The following is a 22,744-nucleotide window of genomic DNA, read 5'->3' as shown; positions in this document are numbered from 1 at the left end:
GAACACATGGGCGTTTAAAAAAAAACTATCGACGATAACTCGGCTATATCTAATACTGGGTAATATTTAATTTTATCACTAAAAAGAGATTTGTAAAAGAGTTAGGATATGAAACAGGATGGAAACAAAATTATCGCCCACCTAGATGATACATACTTTTGGTTACATTCAATTTATTTAACTTATGTTAAAAACAACAGAAACACCCTGTCTTAATGATATTTATCACACATCTGATCATTCCTACACATTATTACCTATAAGCACTTTTTGCCAATTGAGTGCCACAAAACATACAATTCATTGAACAGATAAACGACATAACATTAACTACTCAGCAGACATACCGACAATCAATGTCAGTGATTGTTTCTATTGGTGATTCATAAGATCAGAAGAAATATTTCTCACTTTCTCTACGTACATAACGTGTGGAGAGATGTGTTGAGCAACCCCTGCTGTCCTGGTCATTTGACAGAAATTCAAAATCACCATACATACAAACAATGGCCGACTTATATTATAGTAAGTTTACCAGTGTATCTATCACATCAAAATAGGTTGTAAACTGTAATATTTATTTTAATATGTATATAATTACGGCACTAATAACTGTTTTAAGGCATGATTTCTACAATTGTACTGATTGCTATTTATTATTATATTGAAAATAAAAAATTTGTATTTATTATTGCTTTTAAGAATTTGCGATGGTTTAGGCACATGCGAGAGAATGCGGAGAAATTAACAATAATTTTATTCAAAGAGTTTCATAATGATATTTTGAATAGCTAAATAATTATCGTAATGTTACAACACATCATTACTCACAATAGTTTCATTCAATATCAATTTGAAAATAGGTACTTCATAAAAACTCATCTCAAAAACGCTTCTCCATTTATATTATTTTATATCAAGTATTAGTTTGTGAATAACAACTATCTTTACCTACGTAAATATGCAAGATATCAAGATTTGAAATCATAACTTTATCAGAATTATTATTATTTTTATAAATGAAAAGAAAAGTATAGAAATGAAAGTAAACAGATTTGCTTGAAGGACTAAATGTTTATGTAACTAGAAAGTAATGCGTAACTGGAAATATCAAGATGTAATGATTTAATCATACTGACATTGTAACATAATTTCGTAGCTGTTGGTAAACATACAACATTGAATGAGGCCTATCACAGTCACATTAGATGTTAATATTTTTGTAAAATAGTAAAGTATATTGGTACATCAAAAACAGAATGTTCTGAAATTTTAGATAAAAATTAAAAACATTAGTAAAATATGTAACTAACAATATAAACAATAATTCATTATTATATCATCATTTTTGAGAGCCAGTCGTGGAATAAATCGAACCAACGTTATCCCATCAATTTTTAAACCTATAAATCTTTACTCATTTATTTGGTTATGATATTCTATTTTTTCACTAAATCACGGTTTTCTTCCAACTTGTTGTAATGTCTGTATTGCTGTGTCATTTTGAAGCTTCTATGTTGATTTTTACTACTTTAAATTACATATTCTAAGAAAATAGGTGCAAAAAAAAAGTTTTTCTATCTATTTACTACTTGCGTAGTTTTGCGGCAGTTGCAGCATTATCTTTGAGGATCTTATTTTTGAGATGATCTTTATATTTCAGAATACCTCCGTTCCATTTTGTGCATTTACCGTGTTCACACACCCATATATCTTCAGCAACCTAGGACAAAAACAACTTATTTATATTTTGCAGTTTAATATCAAATTATTTTTTGAAGATCGGATGTCGAGATGAAAAATTTTGCAATTCCATTTACCTAACTAAAATGAGTCATTTTGGAACTATCTGGTACATCACCATACTTTGTCATTTATAAAAAAACTCAGTCTACATTTCACCCAAGTGGAATATTGTCCCCCAAACTGGATAGTGTTTTGTACGCCACAATTTAAAATGTGAGCAGAAACAGATATATATGATGCACATTTCACATTCAGGATACAAATGAAATTAATGGTATTATGATAATTTGCTAGACGCAGGTTTCGAACCCACGACCCATATCTTCAGAGGTAGATGTGTTCTATTGCCACTCCCTCATAGTTCTTTTAATGACTTCTAATAAAATAAGATAAACACCTGATTGATCAGTCTGAAGTCGTGGCTAACCAGTACCATGCCACCTTCAAAGTCATTAATGGCATCAGCAAGCGCATCGATAGTTTCCATATCTAAATGATTGGTAGGCTCGTCCAGTAACAGAAGATGAGGCACTTGCCACGCAAGCCACGCAAATACAACGCGGCAACGTTGCCCATCAGACAATTGACGAATCGGACAGACCTAAAAAAAATCATAAAAGGGTTATTACATAATATTATACAGTAAAACCTTTGATTTTCATCAATATCGTTTATGATCATAGATGTGCCTACCAAATTTCCTTTGCTGTGAGTGTTAAATGGGTCATAAAATATAAGGATTATTTTTATTACCTTCTTAAAATAAGTAATTTATGATGTTTTACTAAAAGTTTGTCACAATTTTCAATGACTGGCTCATGAAATAGTGTACTTTATTATGATTTATTGAATATTTTTATGTCAGGACTCTGAAATAATTTTGAATTACGAAATTTGAATCGCAAAATTCGCAAAAAAAAGTCCCTTGAACATTATTTTCAAATAAAACCATACCTTTTATTCGAATTTCGTAATTCGAAATGATTTCAGAGTCCTGGCATACAAAAATATTCAATAAATTGTAATAAAATACACTATTTCATGAGCCAGTCATTGAAAATGTTAGTGAGTTGAGTTATTGTTTTGCCTTTGAGTGGAGTGCAGTTGTGCCACTGATGTGTTAATGGGTCATAAAATGTCAGGATTATTTTTATTGTTTGTATGTATTAAAAATAAGTCTGTCACAATTTTCAATGACTGGCTCATGAAATAGTATACTTTATTACGATTTATTGAATATTTTTATATGCCAGGACTTTGAAATCATTTCGCATTACGAAATTCGAATTAAAGATATGGTTTTATATGAAAATAATGTTCAAGGGACTTACTTTTCGGAAAAATTTCCAACCGCTGATAGTATTATTAATCACAAAACAAGTAAAGGAGGAAGAACGTAAGGTGGCAACCTAAAAATCTATTAGATGACAATGTTATATTACGTTCCCAAAAGAAAAAAAGAGTTCATGAATGATATCAAAATATAATAAAATTTCAAATGACAAACATTCACCTACAGAAGACTAAACAGACAAATTGATCTGACCAAATATTATCTCAAAACTTTCCCATGAAAGCCATGTCTGAGTTTATTTTAAGGGAGCTTTATTCCTGACAGTTTTCCATGACTGTCTCTACATAATCTCAGTACATGGCGCAAGCATTTTTTCAGAAAGTTCATTTAAAAATTTAATAACTATGTAAAAACTACATATGTACCTGTTGTCTACCAGTAAGGCCATAGCGCCCAATGATCTTCCGCATCTCTTCCCGTTCCTTTACGTCAGGGAAAGCCTTCATCATGTACTCCAGAGGTGAGAGGTCCAAGTCTAGGAGTTCATGAAGATGCTGGTGGTAGCGAGCAATTCGTAAATGAGAGTTCTTTCGAATCATCCCTGACGATGGCACAAGCTGAAATAATGGCAATTTATTTAATTAAACTTATCTTGTATGTTTTCACTTTCATTTAAGTACATGATGATATTGCATAATAAATAAACAGGTATTAGGGATTGCTATACCGGTATTTATAAATTCAGGGTTCCGATATATATTAATCGTTTTGAAATAACACTGCGCCGAATACAAAATAATTTCATCCGAGTAGGACTGTGTGCGGAATCATTGTCGATCCTTGTCATAAAGAAATTGAGAGTAAGTTAACCACGATCTTTTTATACGTTGTCTTATTTTAAAGTGAAATTTAAACTGATTTTAAAAACAATCGTGTGCGTTAAAGTAAAAAAAAGAACTTAAATATACGTTCAGTATTCACTGTGACCAATATAATTATGTTTTTGTACTGTTCCAGATCTGTATGAATTTTTTACGGCCTCCATGCTTTTGACATGAAATAAACATACATCAATAGAGGAGCATTAGAGTACCGATCCCTACCTCTATGCGAACATTTTAAAATAATGTCTAAAGGTTAATTTTAGAGATGTCCTAATGTGACGTCCTCAGATAGGTAAGGAAAAATACGATTACTATTGGAGCACACATGCACAATTTTCACGTCTACACCACGAACAGTCTATGATTCAGCACTATAATTTGTGTATCGACGAATCAAAAATAGCATTTTAAGGGAGGATAATAAACAGTTTAAAAAGACATCGTTTCAGAATTAACTCTGCGATGTGATGACAGGATATATAATTGATTTTATCATTTATTGTAGATAGGGTATGGATATAGAGGACACTGAGAATTTAGGAATTTCAGGTGTGGTTTGACGACATTATTGTCTGACTATATTGGTAAAGGTCACACATTGTGGTGTTAGAATTGGTACACCAGTTTAAGTTTATTCAAATATCTTCGATTCAAGAACCGTAAAGAGATGCAAGATTTAAAAAAAACTAAAAGGGATGAGACGGAGGCTAAGGCCAATAGTCCCCTATAGACTCTCAAACAGCATAAGAGAGAGGTACATACGCTAACTATGCTCCACAATGCACCTTTTGAGTTTGGTGGTTCTCGATTAGTTTATCCAAAAGCCATAGAATATGAGAACTATGGATAAAGCGACATGATGCTCAGCAACGTATCGTGTATGAGAAAGTCTGTCAAATGGTACAAGTTTCTTTTCATATAGTATATTAACACTATACGGTCCGCGAATTTTCGCGAAGAACCTACGCCAATATCCGGTATTTTTTAATGAAAATCAACAAATTTCGATCGCGAAGTTAAAAATGATATAACTTTTGAACCTATTGATATATTTCATTAAAATTTTCAGAAAATACTTAAAATATATCAATGCATCAAATTGTGTCATTTATTCAACACTTGTCAACCTCTGGCCCGCGTTCCATAAAGGTAAAGTATATAATTTGTAAATTTTCGTATATTATTTATTATATGTTATTAGATTAGTTCAATTTGTTAAATATAATGTAAAGGAAACAGCCTATTGATATAAAGCATCCCAATATATTATTTTTTAATTAAAAAATATAATAAAATATTCATATACAAAATGTTTTACACCGCTATAGAATACGTATCAATTCATTTTTAGCGCTAGCTACTCATATCTCTGATTATCAAATATAATAAAATAACAAAGACTTCACACAAACTGTGAAGTGTTTAAAAATAAATGCACATTCATTCCCGAACTAACACTTACTAGTGATTTATTGGTTTTATGATTTTTATGGCCTAGCCGATAAAGGCAGTGCAGTGGCGTGCATATTTTTGAGTAAATTCAAATAAATAAAATGCACGCATATACATTCCCACCGCTTATTACAATTTGGTATTATTGTAGGAATCGAGACAATCCAATAACAGTGCAGAGGCGTGCGTAAAAAATTCATATAACAAAATCTATGAGCAATAGGATTGTAAAACAAACATCTACATTCCACAAAAATATTTGAATCAACACTCAATCTTATGGATAATACCTTTAGATAACTGGCTAGGCACGAAATAATTATTATCACACTAAAGCTGAAATTATTTGAAATAGTTCATAAAACTATGAATGTAAAATGAACTAACAACTAATACACTTTTTTTTAAATTATACGAAGAAAACCAATTACCAATATGTAGATGTAGAGGTACTTTACACTCTTTGGACATGTAAATAGTTTCTTTTCGAAGTTTATGTGAGGAACACACTTTACACTTTCTTCTTAAACGTTTATTAGTTGCGGAAATCCCCGGAAATATTTGATTGTGATTGAAAATTACACTAAAATCTCCGATATCTTCAGTCACTGGGAATATCTGACATACAATCCGCATAGTTTTCTTCTGTTTAAAAACGAATGGTCCTCCATTTTAAAAAGTTTTTTTGGAGATAAAACTAATAAAAAATATATATCCTAGCTAAAATATACTTAGATTAATTATTTTTTCAATGAAATTAGTGCAATATAAATAATAATAGCTATTATTTATGCAGTTACACAAGCAATAATCTCCCGAAAAAAGCGAACGAAAATGACAACGCGATACAAGTTCACATTTATAACTGTTATCATTTTCAAGTTAAGATTTCTATCATGGATGATGAAGCATGGTGGATGTTTCATGGGTAGTAAACCATTAAAGACAAATTATCAAATAGGATGCAATTTCATAGCTAAAAATCGCGTTCATTTAAAAAAAAAAGAATGCAGGTTCATAAATGGTTGACTACCACTGAAAAGGGTCGACAATTAAATTTCGAAGTTGAAGTGACGACACTGGAATATAACATTGAGTGTTTATTACCTTTTTTGTTTACGTCTCGTGATTCACCCGTCTAGAAATGGGCTTGTAACTAATAAAAAAAATGGTATAGGTACAAAAAAATACTGAATGGTATTACGTCCGCCATCTCTGTAAAAACCCCGAAATATTTTTTTTCCATCATGCTTTTACTTCTTGCACATGTCATTCAACGATCTGTCGATAGATGTTGCAACCAAATATTAAATTTCATATTTATTTTTCACAGTAAAGATATGCCTATGTGAGGACGCCACATAGGCGTCACCGGATCGTAACGTTCGGCTTGCAAAGGACGCCAATGTGGCGTGACCGGACCGTAAAGTGTTAATATTATTTATTGAACTCTTATTTACATAAATAATATATACAGATAACAAAAAAAATTGGCCAAGTGGATTAAGTGGAAAAATATTGTGTAAAAACTTCACATACGCTCAGTGGCGGCTTGTCCATATGCACTGCGGAACTGCAGCACCCCCAAGCAAATTGAGAAATATGTAATATTATAATATACATAAATTTATGTATATTATATGAAAATATCAATATTGTTTAAGCGTGTTAAGTTTGCCCACGCACCGATACATCCAATTATAATTATCATAACCGCGATGAAAGTGATGCATCGTGAGATTTCATGCAGTACCATTTTCGATAGAATATGCTCGAATTGTCTAAGGGGGCGCGGGGAGTGGGGCTCGCCGCTCAGAGCTTGGTCTGGTACTGCCGCTTAGACAGTAATACTAATACGAAAAAAACTATTATCGTAACGTTGTCGGGACAGCGACTCTGAGCTAGTAGCGACGGACGGCGCGAGTCGTGACAGATGTCGAGAACAACCAATAGGTGATCGACCTTCTTTCAAGGAAAAAAGACAGAAAAATCAATTTTAGAATGAAATAAAAACACTTATATTTAATTTTAATAATTTTGATGTTAATAATAAAATATAATCCAGATAATCACTTATTATTATTTTTAATCAACCGCAGCACCCCCAGATATAATATCCACGAGCCGCCACTGCATACACCCAAGCTTAAGCCATCAACCAGTGACAATAAAAAAAAACAAGTGAAAATTGAAGCCTCTAAAATCGTGAAGCCCTGGGCAACTGCCCCCCCCCCCCTACCCTGACATGGTTGTGCAGAGTATTTATTATAAAGCCAAATAATATTCCTACAAAAATTAACATCAATGTAATAAAAGATATGCCTACCTCTCCATACAACAGCTTGAGAAGAGTGGATTTTCCAGCACCATTGGGTCCTACAAGAGCAATTCTGGTGTCCAAGTCTATGCCAAATTCTAAATTTTTATAAATCCATGGGCCGGTGTCAGTGTAGCGGAAAGATACATTCTGAAAACCACGGACAAAAATTATTAGATAACAGTAATAAGTTTTTCTATGTAAGTGGGGTAGTAGATCTTTTAAAAAACATAGAATATCATTAATGTTCCTATTTAATACCAATAGCAACAAATTGACTGATGTCACTGGGTTGAAGATGTTACTTATTATTACATGTTATATCATAAATTTATTTTCTTTAATTACATGCAAGATGTTAGTTAATGACGGGTTAAATGGATGAAGTACAGTAAATCCTTGATTGACAGACAACTACGCGACCGGGTGTCCTGGGGAAAGTCTGTTATATAATAAAGTAGTTTTCCAAATGAATGTTGGAAAATAAACAATGTTCTCAAAAATGAAACAAACTTAATTACATCAGAAATTGGTCAGTGCATGTTAAAACAGCTAGCCGGCCAACGTAACCAATCAACACGCACAAAGCTGTGAGATCATATATGATCACTGGTGCAAATCCAGAGGTTACAGGTTCAAGTCCTGTTTGGTGTCATATTTTTTGATAAAAAAAATTTTTTTAGTGGGTGTACGCATGAGAAGTTTTCAAATTATGTATATTACTCTATAATTTAATTAACCCTTTGGCTGCTATGATGATGTGCAAAATCGGGTCGAGGATTGCTAACAATAATTGTCGATAAATTAAAGTATTGTTTATTTTTAGACACCTTACCACTCTAATTGATTCTGCGAAATCTGAATATTATGAAAACACGTTTCGTAATTAATGTATCGTTTTGAATAGATAAGGAGGCAAGTAATTGGACATATCTCTTTCTCGCTCTATTATACGGGCGATCGCGAGAGCGAGCGAAATGCACGATCCGCGCACAGAGTTTTGATTTTTATCAGTTATTGGAAACAATCGGTCATGCCACATGAGGGATAATACAAAGTGGTGGAATTAGGAAACTACCTGGCTGAAAAGATATTTTGCATGGTGGCCTCGTTAAAAGATCGCGTACAATATGCGTGATTTGTGAAAAAGGTCTTCATGGTGTTTGTTTATTGGAACATTTAAAATATGTATTACAAATGATTTTATTTCATTAAATGAAACTGTTTTTATATAGCACAAATCAACTCTACTTTAAACATTGAGTTGAGTAAAAGTCTTTCCCATTATTTCAAATGCATAAAATAAAATAAAACATTGTCCTTCCATCAAGAATTTGACTGTAAACAAATTTTTATATGGTAAACTGAAATTTGTATTTGGAATTGTTTTTATTGTAAAAAGGGTGATGCTATGAAAAAAAAATACAATAGTTATAAGTTCTAAACCTACCCAGTTACAAAACATATATGAATCGGGTTATATTACACAACAATAAAACTAAATAGATAAACAATGTTTCGTACCATTGGTGCAGTAGTATGTTCCCAAATTAGCTTAACATTTCAGGCATCAAAAGCAAAACGACGATCATTGTTAGCATTTCTGGCCATTATCAAAAACAACGATATATCGTTGCGTAGCATTCTAAGGGTTAAAATAACCACTTTTTAATTAAAACAACGCTCATACCGCTATCACAAACAACCATTCGCGGAGCATTGCAATAGTGGAAATAGTGCACCGGTTGAATTTTCTAGTCCCCCTTCAATGGATCTTATTTTTATAATGTAAAACCTTAGATAATGTAGTAACATGTAACATCTGCAAATGAAGATCATACCTGAACCATAATAACTGGAGGGGGAACAGTGCCACATGCCGGAAAGTAGAAGTTCAATGTTTTGTCGTCTGTAACCTTTTCTGTAAGACCTTGGGCCACCATCTTAGCTAATGTTTTTTCTTTGGACTGGGCTTGTCTCGCGAGTTTCGCAGAACCGTGACCAAAACGAGCTATGTAATTCTTCATATGACTTATCTGGTCCTGTTCCCAATTGTATTGTTTAGTCTGATTCTCCAAAAGTTCCATTCTTGTGCGCACGAAGGCCTCATAGTTACCCGTATAGTACTTGAGTCTCTTCTTCGTCATGTGCACAATATTGGTGCAGACACCATTTAAGAAATCCTGTGAATGTGATATTAAAACAAGAATTCGCTTATACCTGGAAAAGAAAAAAACTTATATTGGATACAGTTTTCCTTCATTTTAATAAAAACACAATAATGCATTAAGGGGGGAGACATGTTCAGCGTAGGTCAAAATGGAGCTTTTGTTCTATTTTCAAAGCATAATCCTGGACATACCTTAAACGTTGTAGATAATCTATTTATATAATTTTGAAGCCTTATTATCCTTTATATTTATTTTAAACATTTGATGACTGCATAAAGTATTTTTATTACATAAAATAGTATTCTTTTAAACCTCTCGATCTAATGTTTTAGAATATAGTCATATTTCAGTACATAACTGTGCAGTGGTGTTAAGATTTTTTACATTTATTAATTTTTAAACGCATTTATAAAACTATTATTATAATTTATGATGAGATAATTTTAGTAAAATATTTAGGATAAAAAATTATATTGATAATCTCTGTGATCCCAAATTTGACAAGAATTAGGCATTTTATTATTCAAAAAATGGGCAAGATTAACACATTTGAAGATGATTCTAAAGATACTAATTATAAGCTATGTCTTTGACCATTCAAGTGTCATAAACATCCTATGAATAATGATTGCTTTATAATAATTATTGACCTAAGAATAAGGTAGTGTTTTTTTGAAATACGCCATTACTTTTGTCATCCCCCAGTGGTTAAGCTACAACATACGGCCGTAGCCATAAATTGACAAACTAAAATTGAAGTAGGGAGTAAGATCATGTTAACGCGCGTGTTTGAACATGTACCTAACCGAATTTTTTTTTTTTTCTTTTAACCTTTCTAACGCGGCAACTGACTTTAGTCAGCCTATACGCGCGAGTCATCCGCGCGTCAGCTGACTAAAGTCATTTCGATTTTCGTTTGCCTAGTACTGCTTTCCGTCAGGCGCGAATAATTCGAATATTGATTTAATTTATTCAAAAATCATCCTTCTCTTGACATCTGTCAATGGATAGCCTAAACTTTTGTTCTATCTAATTTAAATAAATATTTTTCGGGAGCGTGTCTTGAATAAAAATATATCAGTCATCGGGCCAATTCAAATTTGCCGCGTATATAGTGTCTTATCGCTTCTTAGTGCATGTGCGCCGAAGACATTTGACTGACGTGTTTGTAACGATACGAGTTTGCGATATAATAAGTTATATTGTTTTTTAGTGATTGAAAAACTATTTGGTGCGTAAACTGTTAAATAGAATATTCGAAAGTTACATTGATCAAAGTGAATTTACAAAATATTTTTACAAAAGAAATGCTTTTGGAGATTGCATTCATTCACCTATCTGCCAGTATATTATCCGCGAGTTTATAGTTTCGGAAAATAATTTGAACAAGGTGTCATTTAAATATACCTAGAAGTCCGCGATTTAATATGTCTCTTTGTTTATCATTGATTAACATTTTTAAATACTATTTTCTGGTTATAGTATTAGGTGAAACAGACAAAAATTATTTATTTACCCTAGTTATCAGCCATTTATAAAGAAAAGACACGAACACTCAGACGCCCGTTCCCGCATAAATGCGGAAATTGTCGTATTACGCAAACACCAGGTCCCGCGCTACTGAATTTTTATACACTGCGCGGCAAATCATCGTCTGCTGGTGTGAGACAGACACTTGAGAATTATTTTTTTCGTAATACTATTCAAAAGGGTTTGATTCATGACTACTATTTTTTTTATGTAGAATTCTTCTTATATTTATAGTCGAAAATAACTCGAGTTACTTACTATCACGTCATTATAATAAAATAAGAGATTACCTATTCTAGTACCAGGTTATTGAAGTAATATAATAAAAAAAAAAACAAATGAACTTGAAAATAAAATTGTGGTGACTATAAAGCATTTAGAAGTGCAAAAAGTGTTTGAAATTTAATATTTTACGAATTGTAATAGGAAAGCATTTGGAAGTGCAAAAAGTGTTTGAAATTTAATATTTTACGAATTGTAATAGGTATTCGAAAAATAAACCATTTTGTTATATAAACTATGTGTCATTCGATTCCATTCAGTTCGGGGTCAATGGTAGGTACAAACCAGGCACTGGTGGTAAGTACATCACTCTCAAATAGCCAGTAGTTCTCAAGGATGATTTATTTATACTCGGCCTGCAGTGCTGCAATGTGTATGCGAGTTCAAACAAAAGTTACACAGTTTGAGATGTCCTGGATGCTATAAAAATGAGCTATTTATGACTGATATTTTTTCAACACACTCAACAAAAATGCTCATAAAAGTCATAAACCATATTATTATTCATTATGTGTATGACATATTTGTCGAAATGGTAGCCGGTAGACTATAAGAATACTGAACTGTTCTTACACTTGTTAATCTGTCATCGACGCATTAGTCCAGCACCATTTCGTAAGTGTCATGGCGCCGCTCGAGTAAGCTGGCATTTTTTCAATGAAGAAGGCTTGTATGTTTATTTTTAGAGTCACATAAAATATTAGGTTCTGTCATAATCATTTTTGAACTTGACTCCGATTTTTTACTACTCTATTTGTGTATGTTTGACTGACATTTATTACGATTTATTGATGCTTGAAATCACAACGCGCACTGTTGTACTAAGTCGGGATTCGTAACGCTTAGAAAGGGTTAAACGGTACACTTTTCAGAACGCTCAAACAATGTCTAACTCAGTAACAATTTTTCATCTTGTTGGTTCACGATGAGACGAAAGACACAAAAGCAAAAAATACTTCTGAAAACAGCAGGAACCAGAGAAGTGTTGATACAGTATCGGACAGTATCGACACCTCAAGGCCCACCTTGCCTGATTGAGACTGTATTCAATTGGATTCAGACCAGTTCATCAACATTCGACATGTCAGCGTCAACAGTTCAGCTGCAGTTTGAATTCGTATGTCAAAAATAAATCATTTTATTGAATCGAATTATAATTCTTCTGACAGTTCAACGATTTGTTGATAGCTATTTCAGTTGTCACACTGTTATGTATGTATAATCACAATAGCCAAAACTGAATTGAAATACAGTCGAACTTGGTAATTACGAGGAAGATGGGACCGACTGAATTTGCTCGTTATAAACATTACTCGTTATATAACATTTTTCGCGCCACATTCCATTTAAGCATAGAACATAATGAAAACCATCATAAAAATCCCCGAAACATGCGTGGCATTCATAAACTACAAAAGAAGTTTATTGTAATGAAGTGCTGAGCCGCCGGCGCTGGTAGGTACCTACTGACTTCACAAAGCTTGGCTTTTTTACATGCTATTTCAACCATATATATGCGTAGATACTTTTTCAATGTTGTCGGCGAAAACACCAATTAGGTACTTAGACACTTAACTAGTGTCATAAACGTAATCCGATTCCGACGGCATCGGTCTAGTTAACTGCACGGTTGGATTTTATTGCTTAGGGTTGAAAATGTTGTTTTTAAACAATCGACACATTAACAGCTTTGTTTGGTATACACGAGAAGTAGCTCGTTATAAAAGTGAATAAATGTATGGAGAAAATCATAAACTAAAATGAACAACGAATTTTTCCTCATTACATCTGAGATCTTGCTATTTCCGTGATCGTAATAACCGAGTTCGACTGTAGTATAAATTTAGATTGCCAATGACTTACTGTTTCAATTCTTCCTCCAACCATACACAGGCATCTAAATCGAGATGGTTTGTTGGTTCGTCCAGCAGAAGCAGATGGGGTTTGACATATAGAGCACGGGCTAGAGCAATTCTCATACGCCAACCTATAATAAACACATTAAATCAAATTTCAGTATTTACTATATATTACATTCTTAACCTTTTTAACGCGGCAACTGACTTGAGTCAGCCTATATTCGCGGGTCGTCCACGTGTCAGCTTACTAAAGTCATTTCAATTTTCGTTTGCTAGTACTGCTTTCGGCCAGGCGCGAAAAATTCGAATATTGATTTTGAGGAAGTGAGATGGCATAAGGAACAGGCAGGGTAGGTTTGTTTGACTCCAATAATAAGAAGAGTGATGCGTGAATGAAATGAACCCTGGTTTTATTATCTCCTTCCAAATAAATATTAATTTAATTATTACAGGTACGTTTACAGATTATAATTTAGATGGGTGAAATCACGGTTATGCGTTCTGACGAATTGCGAAGTCGATCGGGTGGAGCGATACGATAACCTTACGGTTAAATATTTGATAACTGACTGACATATTAATTTCATGTACTAAGTGTTTTTATAGTGATTCGATACAATAGAAAATGCTGCTATCACTATTTGGATATTTTGATAATCATGCTTATTAGGTTTATTGTGTAATGCATGGCTCGTTTGTAAATTATAAATAATTGATACAACAATATTATGTAGCAAGATACATTGTAATTATAAATTAATGGTTTCCTGCCGAGTCATGTGGATGGTAGGGTATTGACCTCCCTACAATTTTATTTATTCCGAAATCATCCTTCTCCTGACATCTGTCGATGTATAGCCTAAACTTTTGTTCTATCTAATTTAAATAAATATTTTTCAGGTGCGTGTTTCGGATATAAAAAATATTCGTCATCGGGTCACACACAAATTTGCCGCCTATATTGGCATTATAGACAGACTACTGAACTGTTTATTATGTCAAAAAAGCACTCGTCCAGCGCCGATACGTCACTGTCATGGCGGCATTTTTTCTATGAAGCAATCTTGTTCGTGATTTCTTATCAGATTTAGGCGACAAATGTTTATTTTTTGAGTACCATAAAATATTAGGTTCGGTCATAAAATTTTTTGAACTTGATACCGATTTTTTACGACTCTATTTATACATGTTTGACTGACATTTATTACGATTTATTGATGTTTGAAATCAGAACGGGCACTTTTGTATTAAGCCAGGATTCGTAACGCTTTGAAAGGGTTAATAAAGCAATATCGTCGATATAAAGTTTACTTTAAAAAAGATAAATAAAAATTGCGGAGACAAAATTACTGATGAACGAAATAATGATACACTCTAGAAAGCCCTGTTCTTACATCGTTATCTACAGAGTAAAAGAAAGCTTCAAGCGAAATCAGCAATTTTCGAAGAGCCAATTCGCCACTGTAGTGATCAAATAGTGGTAATGCCCTTTTGTACAAAAAGTTGCACATAGAAATTGTACATCTGTACTCAGGTCAGTGCCACGGCCAATTATGATGTTTGTCTTTCATTCTTCCTGTCACAAATCTGCTGACATACCTTTGCATGTAGGGGTTGATACATTGCGGATCAACAGATAACAAAAAATTCGGTGTTAAAAACGATTTGTCAACAATTGAAAACTATTTACCTCCAGAGAAGTCCTTGGTGGGTTGAAGTTGCATCTGTGTGGTAAAACCGAGACCGTGAAGAATATGAGCAGCGCGAGCTTCAGCAGTGTCAGCACTAATATCATCTAATCTTTCATATACATCCATTAACTGTTCTTGCGCCTCTGTAATGCAATGAAAAATAATTATAACAAGTGAAATGTATTAAAATTATATACACCAATCATTTCAAAGAGAAGTTTCTATCCAGAACCAATTTACTGGTACTCAAAGTGCACGCATGCATATAACAAGCCCCCAAATTAAAAAATTACGATAGATTGAAGTCAAATTAACAAAGAATGTCCACAATTTTTATCGTATTGATTTTAAAATGTTACAAAATATTGTTGATAGTAGAGGGAAAATGGCACAAAATGTAGTTGGGCCACTGGATCGATGAAATAGTTCAGTTCCAAGGAATTATGGGGCAACGCAGGGAACAAGTCTAAGAGGAATAAAATAAGCTTGAATCGATTAAGGCTGATGTATGTTAAATAAATTAATAATTACGAAATAAGATTTTTCATTTGCTATCTTCTGTTACCCTTGACCCCCCCTCCCCCCCGACTGTATAAATCCGCCTTGGGTGTATGCAGGACTTAGCGGTTTGGAGGACGATAAACCACACAGGCTAAAGAAACAAGAATGAAGGATATTTATTATGTGGAAGCGATCCTTCAATTATCATACAAACTACGAATTTGTCGCTAAGAAAACAACTGAACACAATGGTCTGTCTACTTGCTGCATCCATATTAGCCTTTGATATGAAAAATCTAATAACGCAACGGAAACTTTGGCCAAGAAAGGTGTGTACTGGAAAAATTTAACTGCGTCTTTCGCACGGAGATTTTTTACTACTTACTACTCAGTCTTAGATTCACACATTCGCAGATGCATTGCTAAAATAACTAAATGTAATAATCTTTGTAATAAAAAAATATAATAATGTCATTACTTTTGAATGTGTTAGTGATTAATAAACTTGCAACTTATAATTCAATAACAAGTTTAACTTAAGCATTCACCTTATTGCTACTTGGCTGATATGGTGGTAGTGACAAAGTGGTTATAAACAGATTATTTATTGCAATTTACCATTTTATATTATTAGAAGATTAATTTATTTTCTTGAAACATTTTCCCTATTAATTTCAAAGTCCTTCTTTGTACATAATTGATATAACATTCATTACATTGTAAATAGTATTGGAATGATGACGAGAATAATGTTATTTTCATCCATGCTTAAAATATCCGAAACGTGTCTTTTTGAAATAATTCATCGAAATCATTGACAACATACTTCTGTATTTTAACATACCTACTATTACACCAATTGGGCACTCTTGTACTAATCTATAAAATGGATCATCACTTGGTGTTTACGGCATATAGATATTGTTTATATTTACAATATTGAAAAAGCTAACGCAGGCGAGTCGTATAAACAATATCAAGTGGTGAATACTAAGTGACGATAACCCATTTATAATCAATCATGAATTACCACTTTGTAACTACATATAATTACTATTTAACATGCCATTCTGAGGAAATGGTCAAATATATATCAAAATAATAGACCGGATCACCATCATGAATTTGTCTAACAATATAGTTACTAATTAAAATATTGTTTTATTACTGACTTAGTCGAGGGATAAATTATAAGGACCTTTTGACCTAGTCTGCGAGTAGTTTAGCTGCAATGCTTAATTATTAATTATCACAATTACATTTCTATGACAATAACCACAGTCAGACTGATTGATTGTAAGCAGGTTGATTGTAAGCATCCAAACAATGGATGAGCCGTAGCAACTTAATTCCATTTTAATGGTAATCCCAAGTTTTAAAACGACATTGGGATAAGGAATAATAAAGCAATTCAAACTTACCATCATCCTCGCAATGTGCTAATTCTTCAGCTAACTTTTCAAGCTTAATACGTTCCTCATCTACTTCCATTACGCATTGCAGTGCCGATTTATCAGAGGCTGGCATCTCTCTGGTGAGATGGAAAATATCAATATGTGCTGGAATCGGCACTTCTCTGTTTCCAAGAACACTCAGGAGGGATGATTTCCCTGTAAAAATAATAGAGAACACATCCTAAGAAATAAGTCCATCTAAAAGTTCGCAATCTTTACAAAAAATATCAATACATTCGCTGGGCGATCAGAATCATGCGTATTTAACTAAATGGGTACATATATACATATTAAAAGCAATTAAAAAATGGATTTGTCAAACATAATATCGTTGAAATATAGACCACTCGCAATGAAGTCAACTATATTTACTGAATATTTGTCTGTGTATGTATTTATATATTATAACTAGGTATTTCCAATTAATATGCTAAAATATAGATTTATTAAATTGTATGCTTGTAGACAATTAAATTTTATGAATCTTACATATTATTTTCATGGCAACATATTACATACGCAAAATGCAATATCATTTCTATAAATAAAAGAATGGTTGATAAACATATTGACCAGAATCGCTAAGCTTCGCATAGGCACTCGGAGAAAAAAACATGCAATATTATAATAAACAATATGCAATACATCAGAATTTCATAATTATTTTTTTACTAGTCATCACTAAATGTTGATAACGAGAAGATTGCAAGTCTTACCACTTCCATTTAGACCAAGAAGTCCATATCGCCGACCGCAATTAAGTTCCAATAGCGTATCTTGAAGAAGTTCACTTCCAAAGAATGTCACCGAAAAGTTGGCAATTTTGACATCCCTAGAACGGGGGTGCACTGCCAAGGAACCAGTGCACGATCGAGCCTCGGAGTTCATTTTTGCTTCAGCTTCAAGCTTCAGGCACAGAATTTCTGTAACCAAAAGATTATGTTTTATTTTATTCATCAATATTTTAATTGAGCCATCAGCAAGTTGTTGAGCATGCAGAGGTCCATGACAATATTCTCTATTTTATTAGTTTTTTTAGACTTCATAGTCCTTCACTCAACAAATTGCCCCCCCCCCTGAATCCAAACATTCATTTATTGACAAGAAAGTATATGTTATTTTGGCAGTGGGATCTAAGCCGACATGGATCAAAAAAACGTTTATACCTCTGCTCCACAAAGGCCATTTTTTGAGATATGAACCATAATCAAGACGGTTTACTATTTTTATGTCGATCAATGTAGTAAAATTTGTGAAGACATAGGGGAATAAATACTTTCAAGCGTTCCCAATACAGCAAACACATAGTGAACTTTAAACGATTGTTTTATATTTGTTCAGTTTACAATTAACATTCTGTTGTAGAGAATGCCAAATTACTGGACAATACATTGAATTTACAAGTGGCATAGTACAACTACTTGCTTTAAACCTAGACATCGTGTAAGTATTCAGTTCGAAAAAATTTGAAGACCTACCTTCGGCAGTCATTTCTTTCTCTTTTCCATTCTCCCCTGAAGTTCCGTTGGTGGTTGGAGAAGATTCCTTATCGAACCCATCTTCTGATGCCCCCTTTCCTCCCTTCTTCCCACCACGAGCCTTCGCTGCATCTTTCTTCTTCTGTTGTTCCCGCTTTTTTGCGTCGGACGGCATTTTGGTGAAGATTGTGGACTTAACTAAAAAATAATTGAAAGTATAATATAAAGATTTTAGTTATAACGAGTAGATCGCAAACACTTCACGGTAATACATTTTAGGAGGGCTTTACAAATACCAGTATATGAATAATGAATGAGCGGGCAGCTCTGGAATTGCCGTTGTCAATCACATGCACATAATTTTCAAAAGGAAATATGCCACTAAAGATGTATTTGTTAAAGTAATTTAAATAGAGAACCCCACCCCTATAATAATTTCTTTGAAATAGTTTGGGTGACACTAATTTCTTATTTAAACATCACTATGTCAATTTTTCAACATGTTTACTTTGGTTTATGCACTTAAAAAACACACTTATAGAAATACACATTTACAGAGATACTTATATAATTTTCTAAATCATGTTTCCCATACATTTTATCTATGATGATCCTAATAAGATCATATGGGCATCCACAGATTGGAGGTTTGTATTAACAGATTTAGTTTTTACGAGAAATGGATGTCAGCCACTTGCTCAACCTATAGGTCCATACACTGACTCATACACAAATTGAAAGACAATATGTGTACTTGCCAGACCTAGGATTTGAACCTGGGACCCACAGCGCTATAATCCGACACTTAAGCCGCGCGGCCATAACCCTAACCTTCGGTGATTTTATTTAAAGATATGGCCGCATTGATTATTATAGGGGGCGGAAAAGTTTAAAATTCAATAGAAAACTACATTCATAATCCACTTTCTCCATCCTAAATGGTACTTCGCTGGGCACATCATTTGATAGAGTACAACAATCTCGTTTTTTTCTTTCGTAAAATTTAACTTTCAAATAAACAACGGCTGTAACCGTCATAATGATACATCAATAACTGAAAACTTTTAGGAAGGTGAATGAAATTCATGTGATAAATTATAATACTTATGTTTTTTGATATTATATCACATTATTTTATAAAGTCTATGTAAAATACATGCTTATAGGCAAATAGTCAATTATTAACATGGTGAGTTAAAAGTATGTTGAAATTTATTCAGTACCTAGTACATTTAATATCTACTGATTTTCAAATAAAATACTATTTTCACTCCATAGCAAAGTATAATACGGACACCCTACAGAATGGTTATTTTCTTAATAGATCCTTTAGGAGAAATAGTTTTTATTGGGTATTTGTACAATTTAATTGGATCTCTCAATTATTTTAACTGCATGTGCGAAAAATAAAACTATTTACATGTCAACGAATTGTCAACTGAGCAAAAATCCGTCCCAATGACCTAGGTAGAAAAGTAATTAGCATCCCAAGTCAATGGGTTTCATGATTATTACATTAGGATGCCAAACGCCCTGCAAGGTCTAACAAGGAAGCTGGCTATTGCCAGCTGGCTCTGCTAAAACTTCTATCAGATTTGATAAAACTAACCTAACCTCACTAGCTATAGACATACCACATAAGCGTGAAGTTCGATAGTTTTGACAGAAAATATGATGTAGCTAGAGCGATGCTGAATGAGAGAAACCGATAGAATAGGCTTCATGTAAAAGCACTTGAAAATAATAACGGTAACAATACCTAATTAAATTTTCTCTACATAATTTGTGTGTTGAAGTATGAAGTTTTTGACTACTAGTATAGATGAACTGTATCATTTACAATGAAATGAACAAATGTAGAAATCACAATGCACTTATACCACAGCAGTCTATGCAAAAATAATCATAAATGATAATAAATATGATTAAATTCAACCTATCGATGGCAGAACCAACTACAACAATGGCAGTAACTGGAATTTATAAGTTGGCATCTTTTGTAACATATTGTGGTACAAGTCGGTTATGGGAAAGCCAGGCGGGAACCGCACGAATTCATGAATTAACTTAAGAAATAATCCAGTATATTGGCTATTTTCAAAATGTGTTTGCCGCTGGCTTCCCCATAACCGACTTGTACCCATATTGTGAATGTATTAAAACGTATTGTAACATAGAAACAAATGAAAACCTGTGGCGCAAAGTTCACTGCTTGTAGTGGGCCAGTGTTGTGTTAGGACACTGGAGCAAAATTGTTTGTGCAACCAACTGCCATCTTATTTATATATATATTAGACAAAACTTCTCAGAAGTGTCACAAAATGTACTGACTTTCATCGAAGAGGATTTAATGAAACAGCTTAAAAATTAGTTTTAAAATTTCATGGGAAGAATGTGAACAGAAACACTAAATGTTAAAAAAATTAAGAAAACGGTACTAATTACCTACATTCTTTTAATATGACGAGTAACAGTATGATGAATGCTATCACTGATTGGTTATTAAGTTTATGATCGTAAAAGCCATAATTTTTCAATGGTTTAGATTTGTGATAAAATTTAATTTCCATGTTTAAAGTGTCATAGTGACATGTATATGACACAAATGCTAATAAATGGAGTCATCAAATGTAATAGCATGGAATTTCAAAAACAATTGGTGAGGTGAGACTGAAGGAGAGACTATAATATAATAAAAACAAAGATATTTCAATACATACATTTGAACAGACACAGCCAGAACAAAAGTGGTTGTGTCTGGCTTGGTTAACTTCGAATTGAAAAACAAAATCATTAGGATACGAATGCTAAGTATAGTTTGACATAAGATTATTCAAATTATGTGACAGAACTGCACATGCTTCACATACCTATAACGTGCAGGCAGAAGTATACATTATAATATAGTGTGTCATCACGGATACGACCAATGGCAAATTTACTGGATCAAGGCAATTTATTCTTAGAAAAACTTTCAAGATATAAAGATTTCTGCGAATTTGTGCAATAGTTATTGAATATTGGTATTATGAAACACATTGAGGTAGATAATTACAAGAAAGTGTATCGAATGGATGAAATTTCAGCACACAAAAACCTTTGTTAACTCAACAAAGCCATGACGAACTGTTACATTTTAACGTCACTGACACTAAAAAACGTCATCATGTTCTGAGAAGGGATAAGACATTCACTTTCTAGTAAAAAATACCATAGAAAATTTTAAGCACAATGTTACGATTGGATATTAGCAGACTTTTAGATTACTTCGTCAAACGGTAAAACCACAAAGGCGCACGTGGTAATGATGGCCGATTTATAAATGTAGGTATGTCGATAGCTCTATGACGAACACTTCACGACACAATGGAAACAATAAAAAAAAATGTTATATATGTATGACAGTTCATAGTTGATAATTTTAATAAACATTTTACCTGATATATTAAATAATCCGTGTCAAATTAAATATAAGTCATACCAAGGTCTAAAAGGAGCAAAGCGTGGCAGCAAACCCCTCCTGATCACATGTAAAACCGAAATGAAGTAGAGTCTGAAGGTTACCATGGAACAGTGTTGCCATATTTTGAAAGTGGAATTATAGTACAGTGCCTTCAAAATTATAGTATTTAGGCAAAAAATATAGTACGCGTTGAGTGATCAATAATTTTCTGCATTTTCAAAAAATTAAACGTGGGGTACCTAATTAACGTCTTGTTTTTTATAGACAAAATATCCATGAGGGGTAATTAACGTCTCGTTTTTTTAGACAAAATTCAAATGTTAAGTCAGTGGTTTCCAAACTTTATGTTACTACGCCTCCCTTTAAAAAAATCTAATCTAGGCGCCTCCCCCCCTTATTTCATTAAATAATACAGACACCTTTTTAAACAGTCAACAATAACTGCTTACGAATAAAAAATTTAAAAAAATAAACAAGGTTTTACTACTTTATATTGCATTAATTTTTGACAAATGTGCTTGTTTATTAGCACAATCAATTTCAATAGTAGTCAATCTAAATTCATCGTCGTTCATTGACAAATGGATTCTATCATGGACCTCACATCCCGAAGCGGACCCTC

The 22,744-nt window shown here is 33.0% G+C and overlaps 1 protein-coding gene across 2 annotated transcripts; it reads right to left on the bottom strand.

Annotated features, from left to right (window-relative positions):
• Positions 1-160: 160 nt before the first annotated feature.
• On the bottom strand, positions 161-22,207 carry LOC147079569 (ATP-binding cassette sub-family F member 2-like). 2 transcript variants are annotated; one of them, XM_085942170.1, is made up of 11 exons: positions 22,097-22,207; positions 18,660-18,857; positions 17,898-18,104; positions 17,149-17,337; positions 15,226-15,369; positions 13,540-13,663; positions 9,535-9,913; positions 7,703-7,843; positions 3,466-3,657; positions 2,144-2,347; positions 161-1,723 (listed from the first exon to the last, which is right to left on the bottom strand). In XM_085942170.1, the coding sequence occupies exons 2-11, from the start codon at positions 18,832-18,834 to the stop codon at positions 1,589-1,591; spliced, it is 1,890 nt and encodes a 629-aa protein (XP_085798296.1). In that variant the 5' UTR covers positions 18,835-18,857; positions 22,097-22,207; the 3' UTR covers positions 161-1,588. The 2 variants fall into 2 exon arrangements, with proteins under 2 accessions (XP_085798296.1, XP_085798288.1); XM_085942162.1 differs by having other exon boundaries at positions 22,141-22,207.
• Positions 22,208-22,744: the final 537 nt, after the last annotated feature.

Source organism: Rhyacophila brunnea, unplaced genomic scaffold (assembly GCF_057557595.1).
Source record: "Rhyacophila brunnea isolate RB1 unplaced genomic scaffold, BYU_Rbru_1.0 scaffold_1, whole genome shotgun sequence".
Classification (NCBI taxonomy): domain Eukaryota; kingdom Metazoa; phylum Arthropoda; class Insecta; order Trichoptera; family Rhyacophilidae; genus Rhyacophila; species Rhyacophila brunnea.
This window is presented reverse-complemented; position numbering and strand designations above follow the sequence as displayed.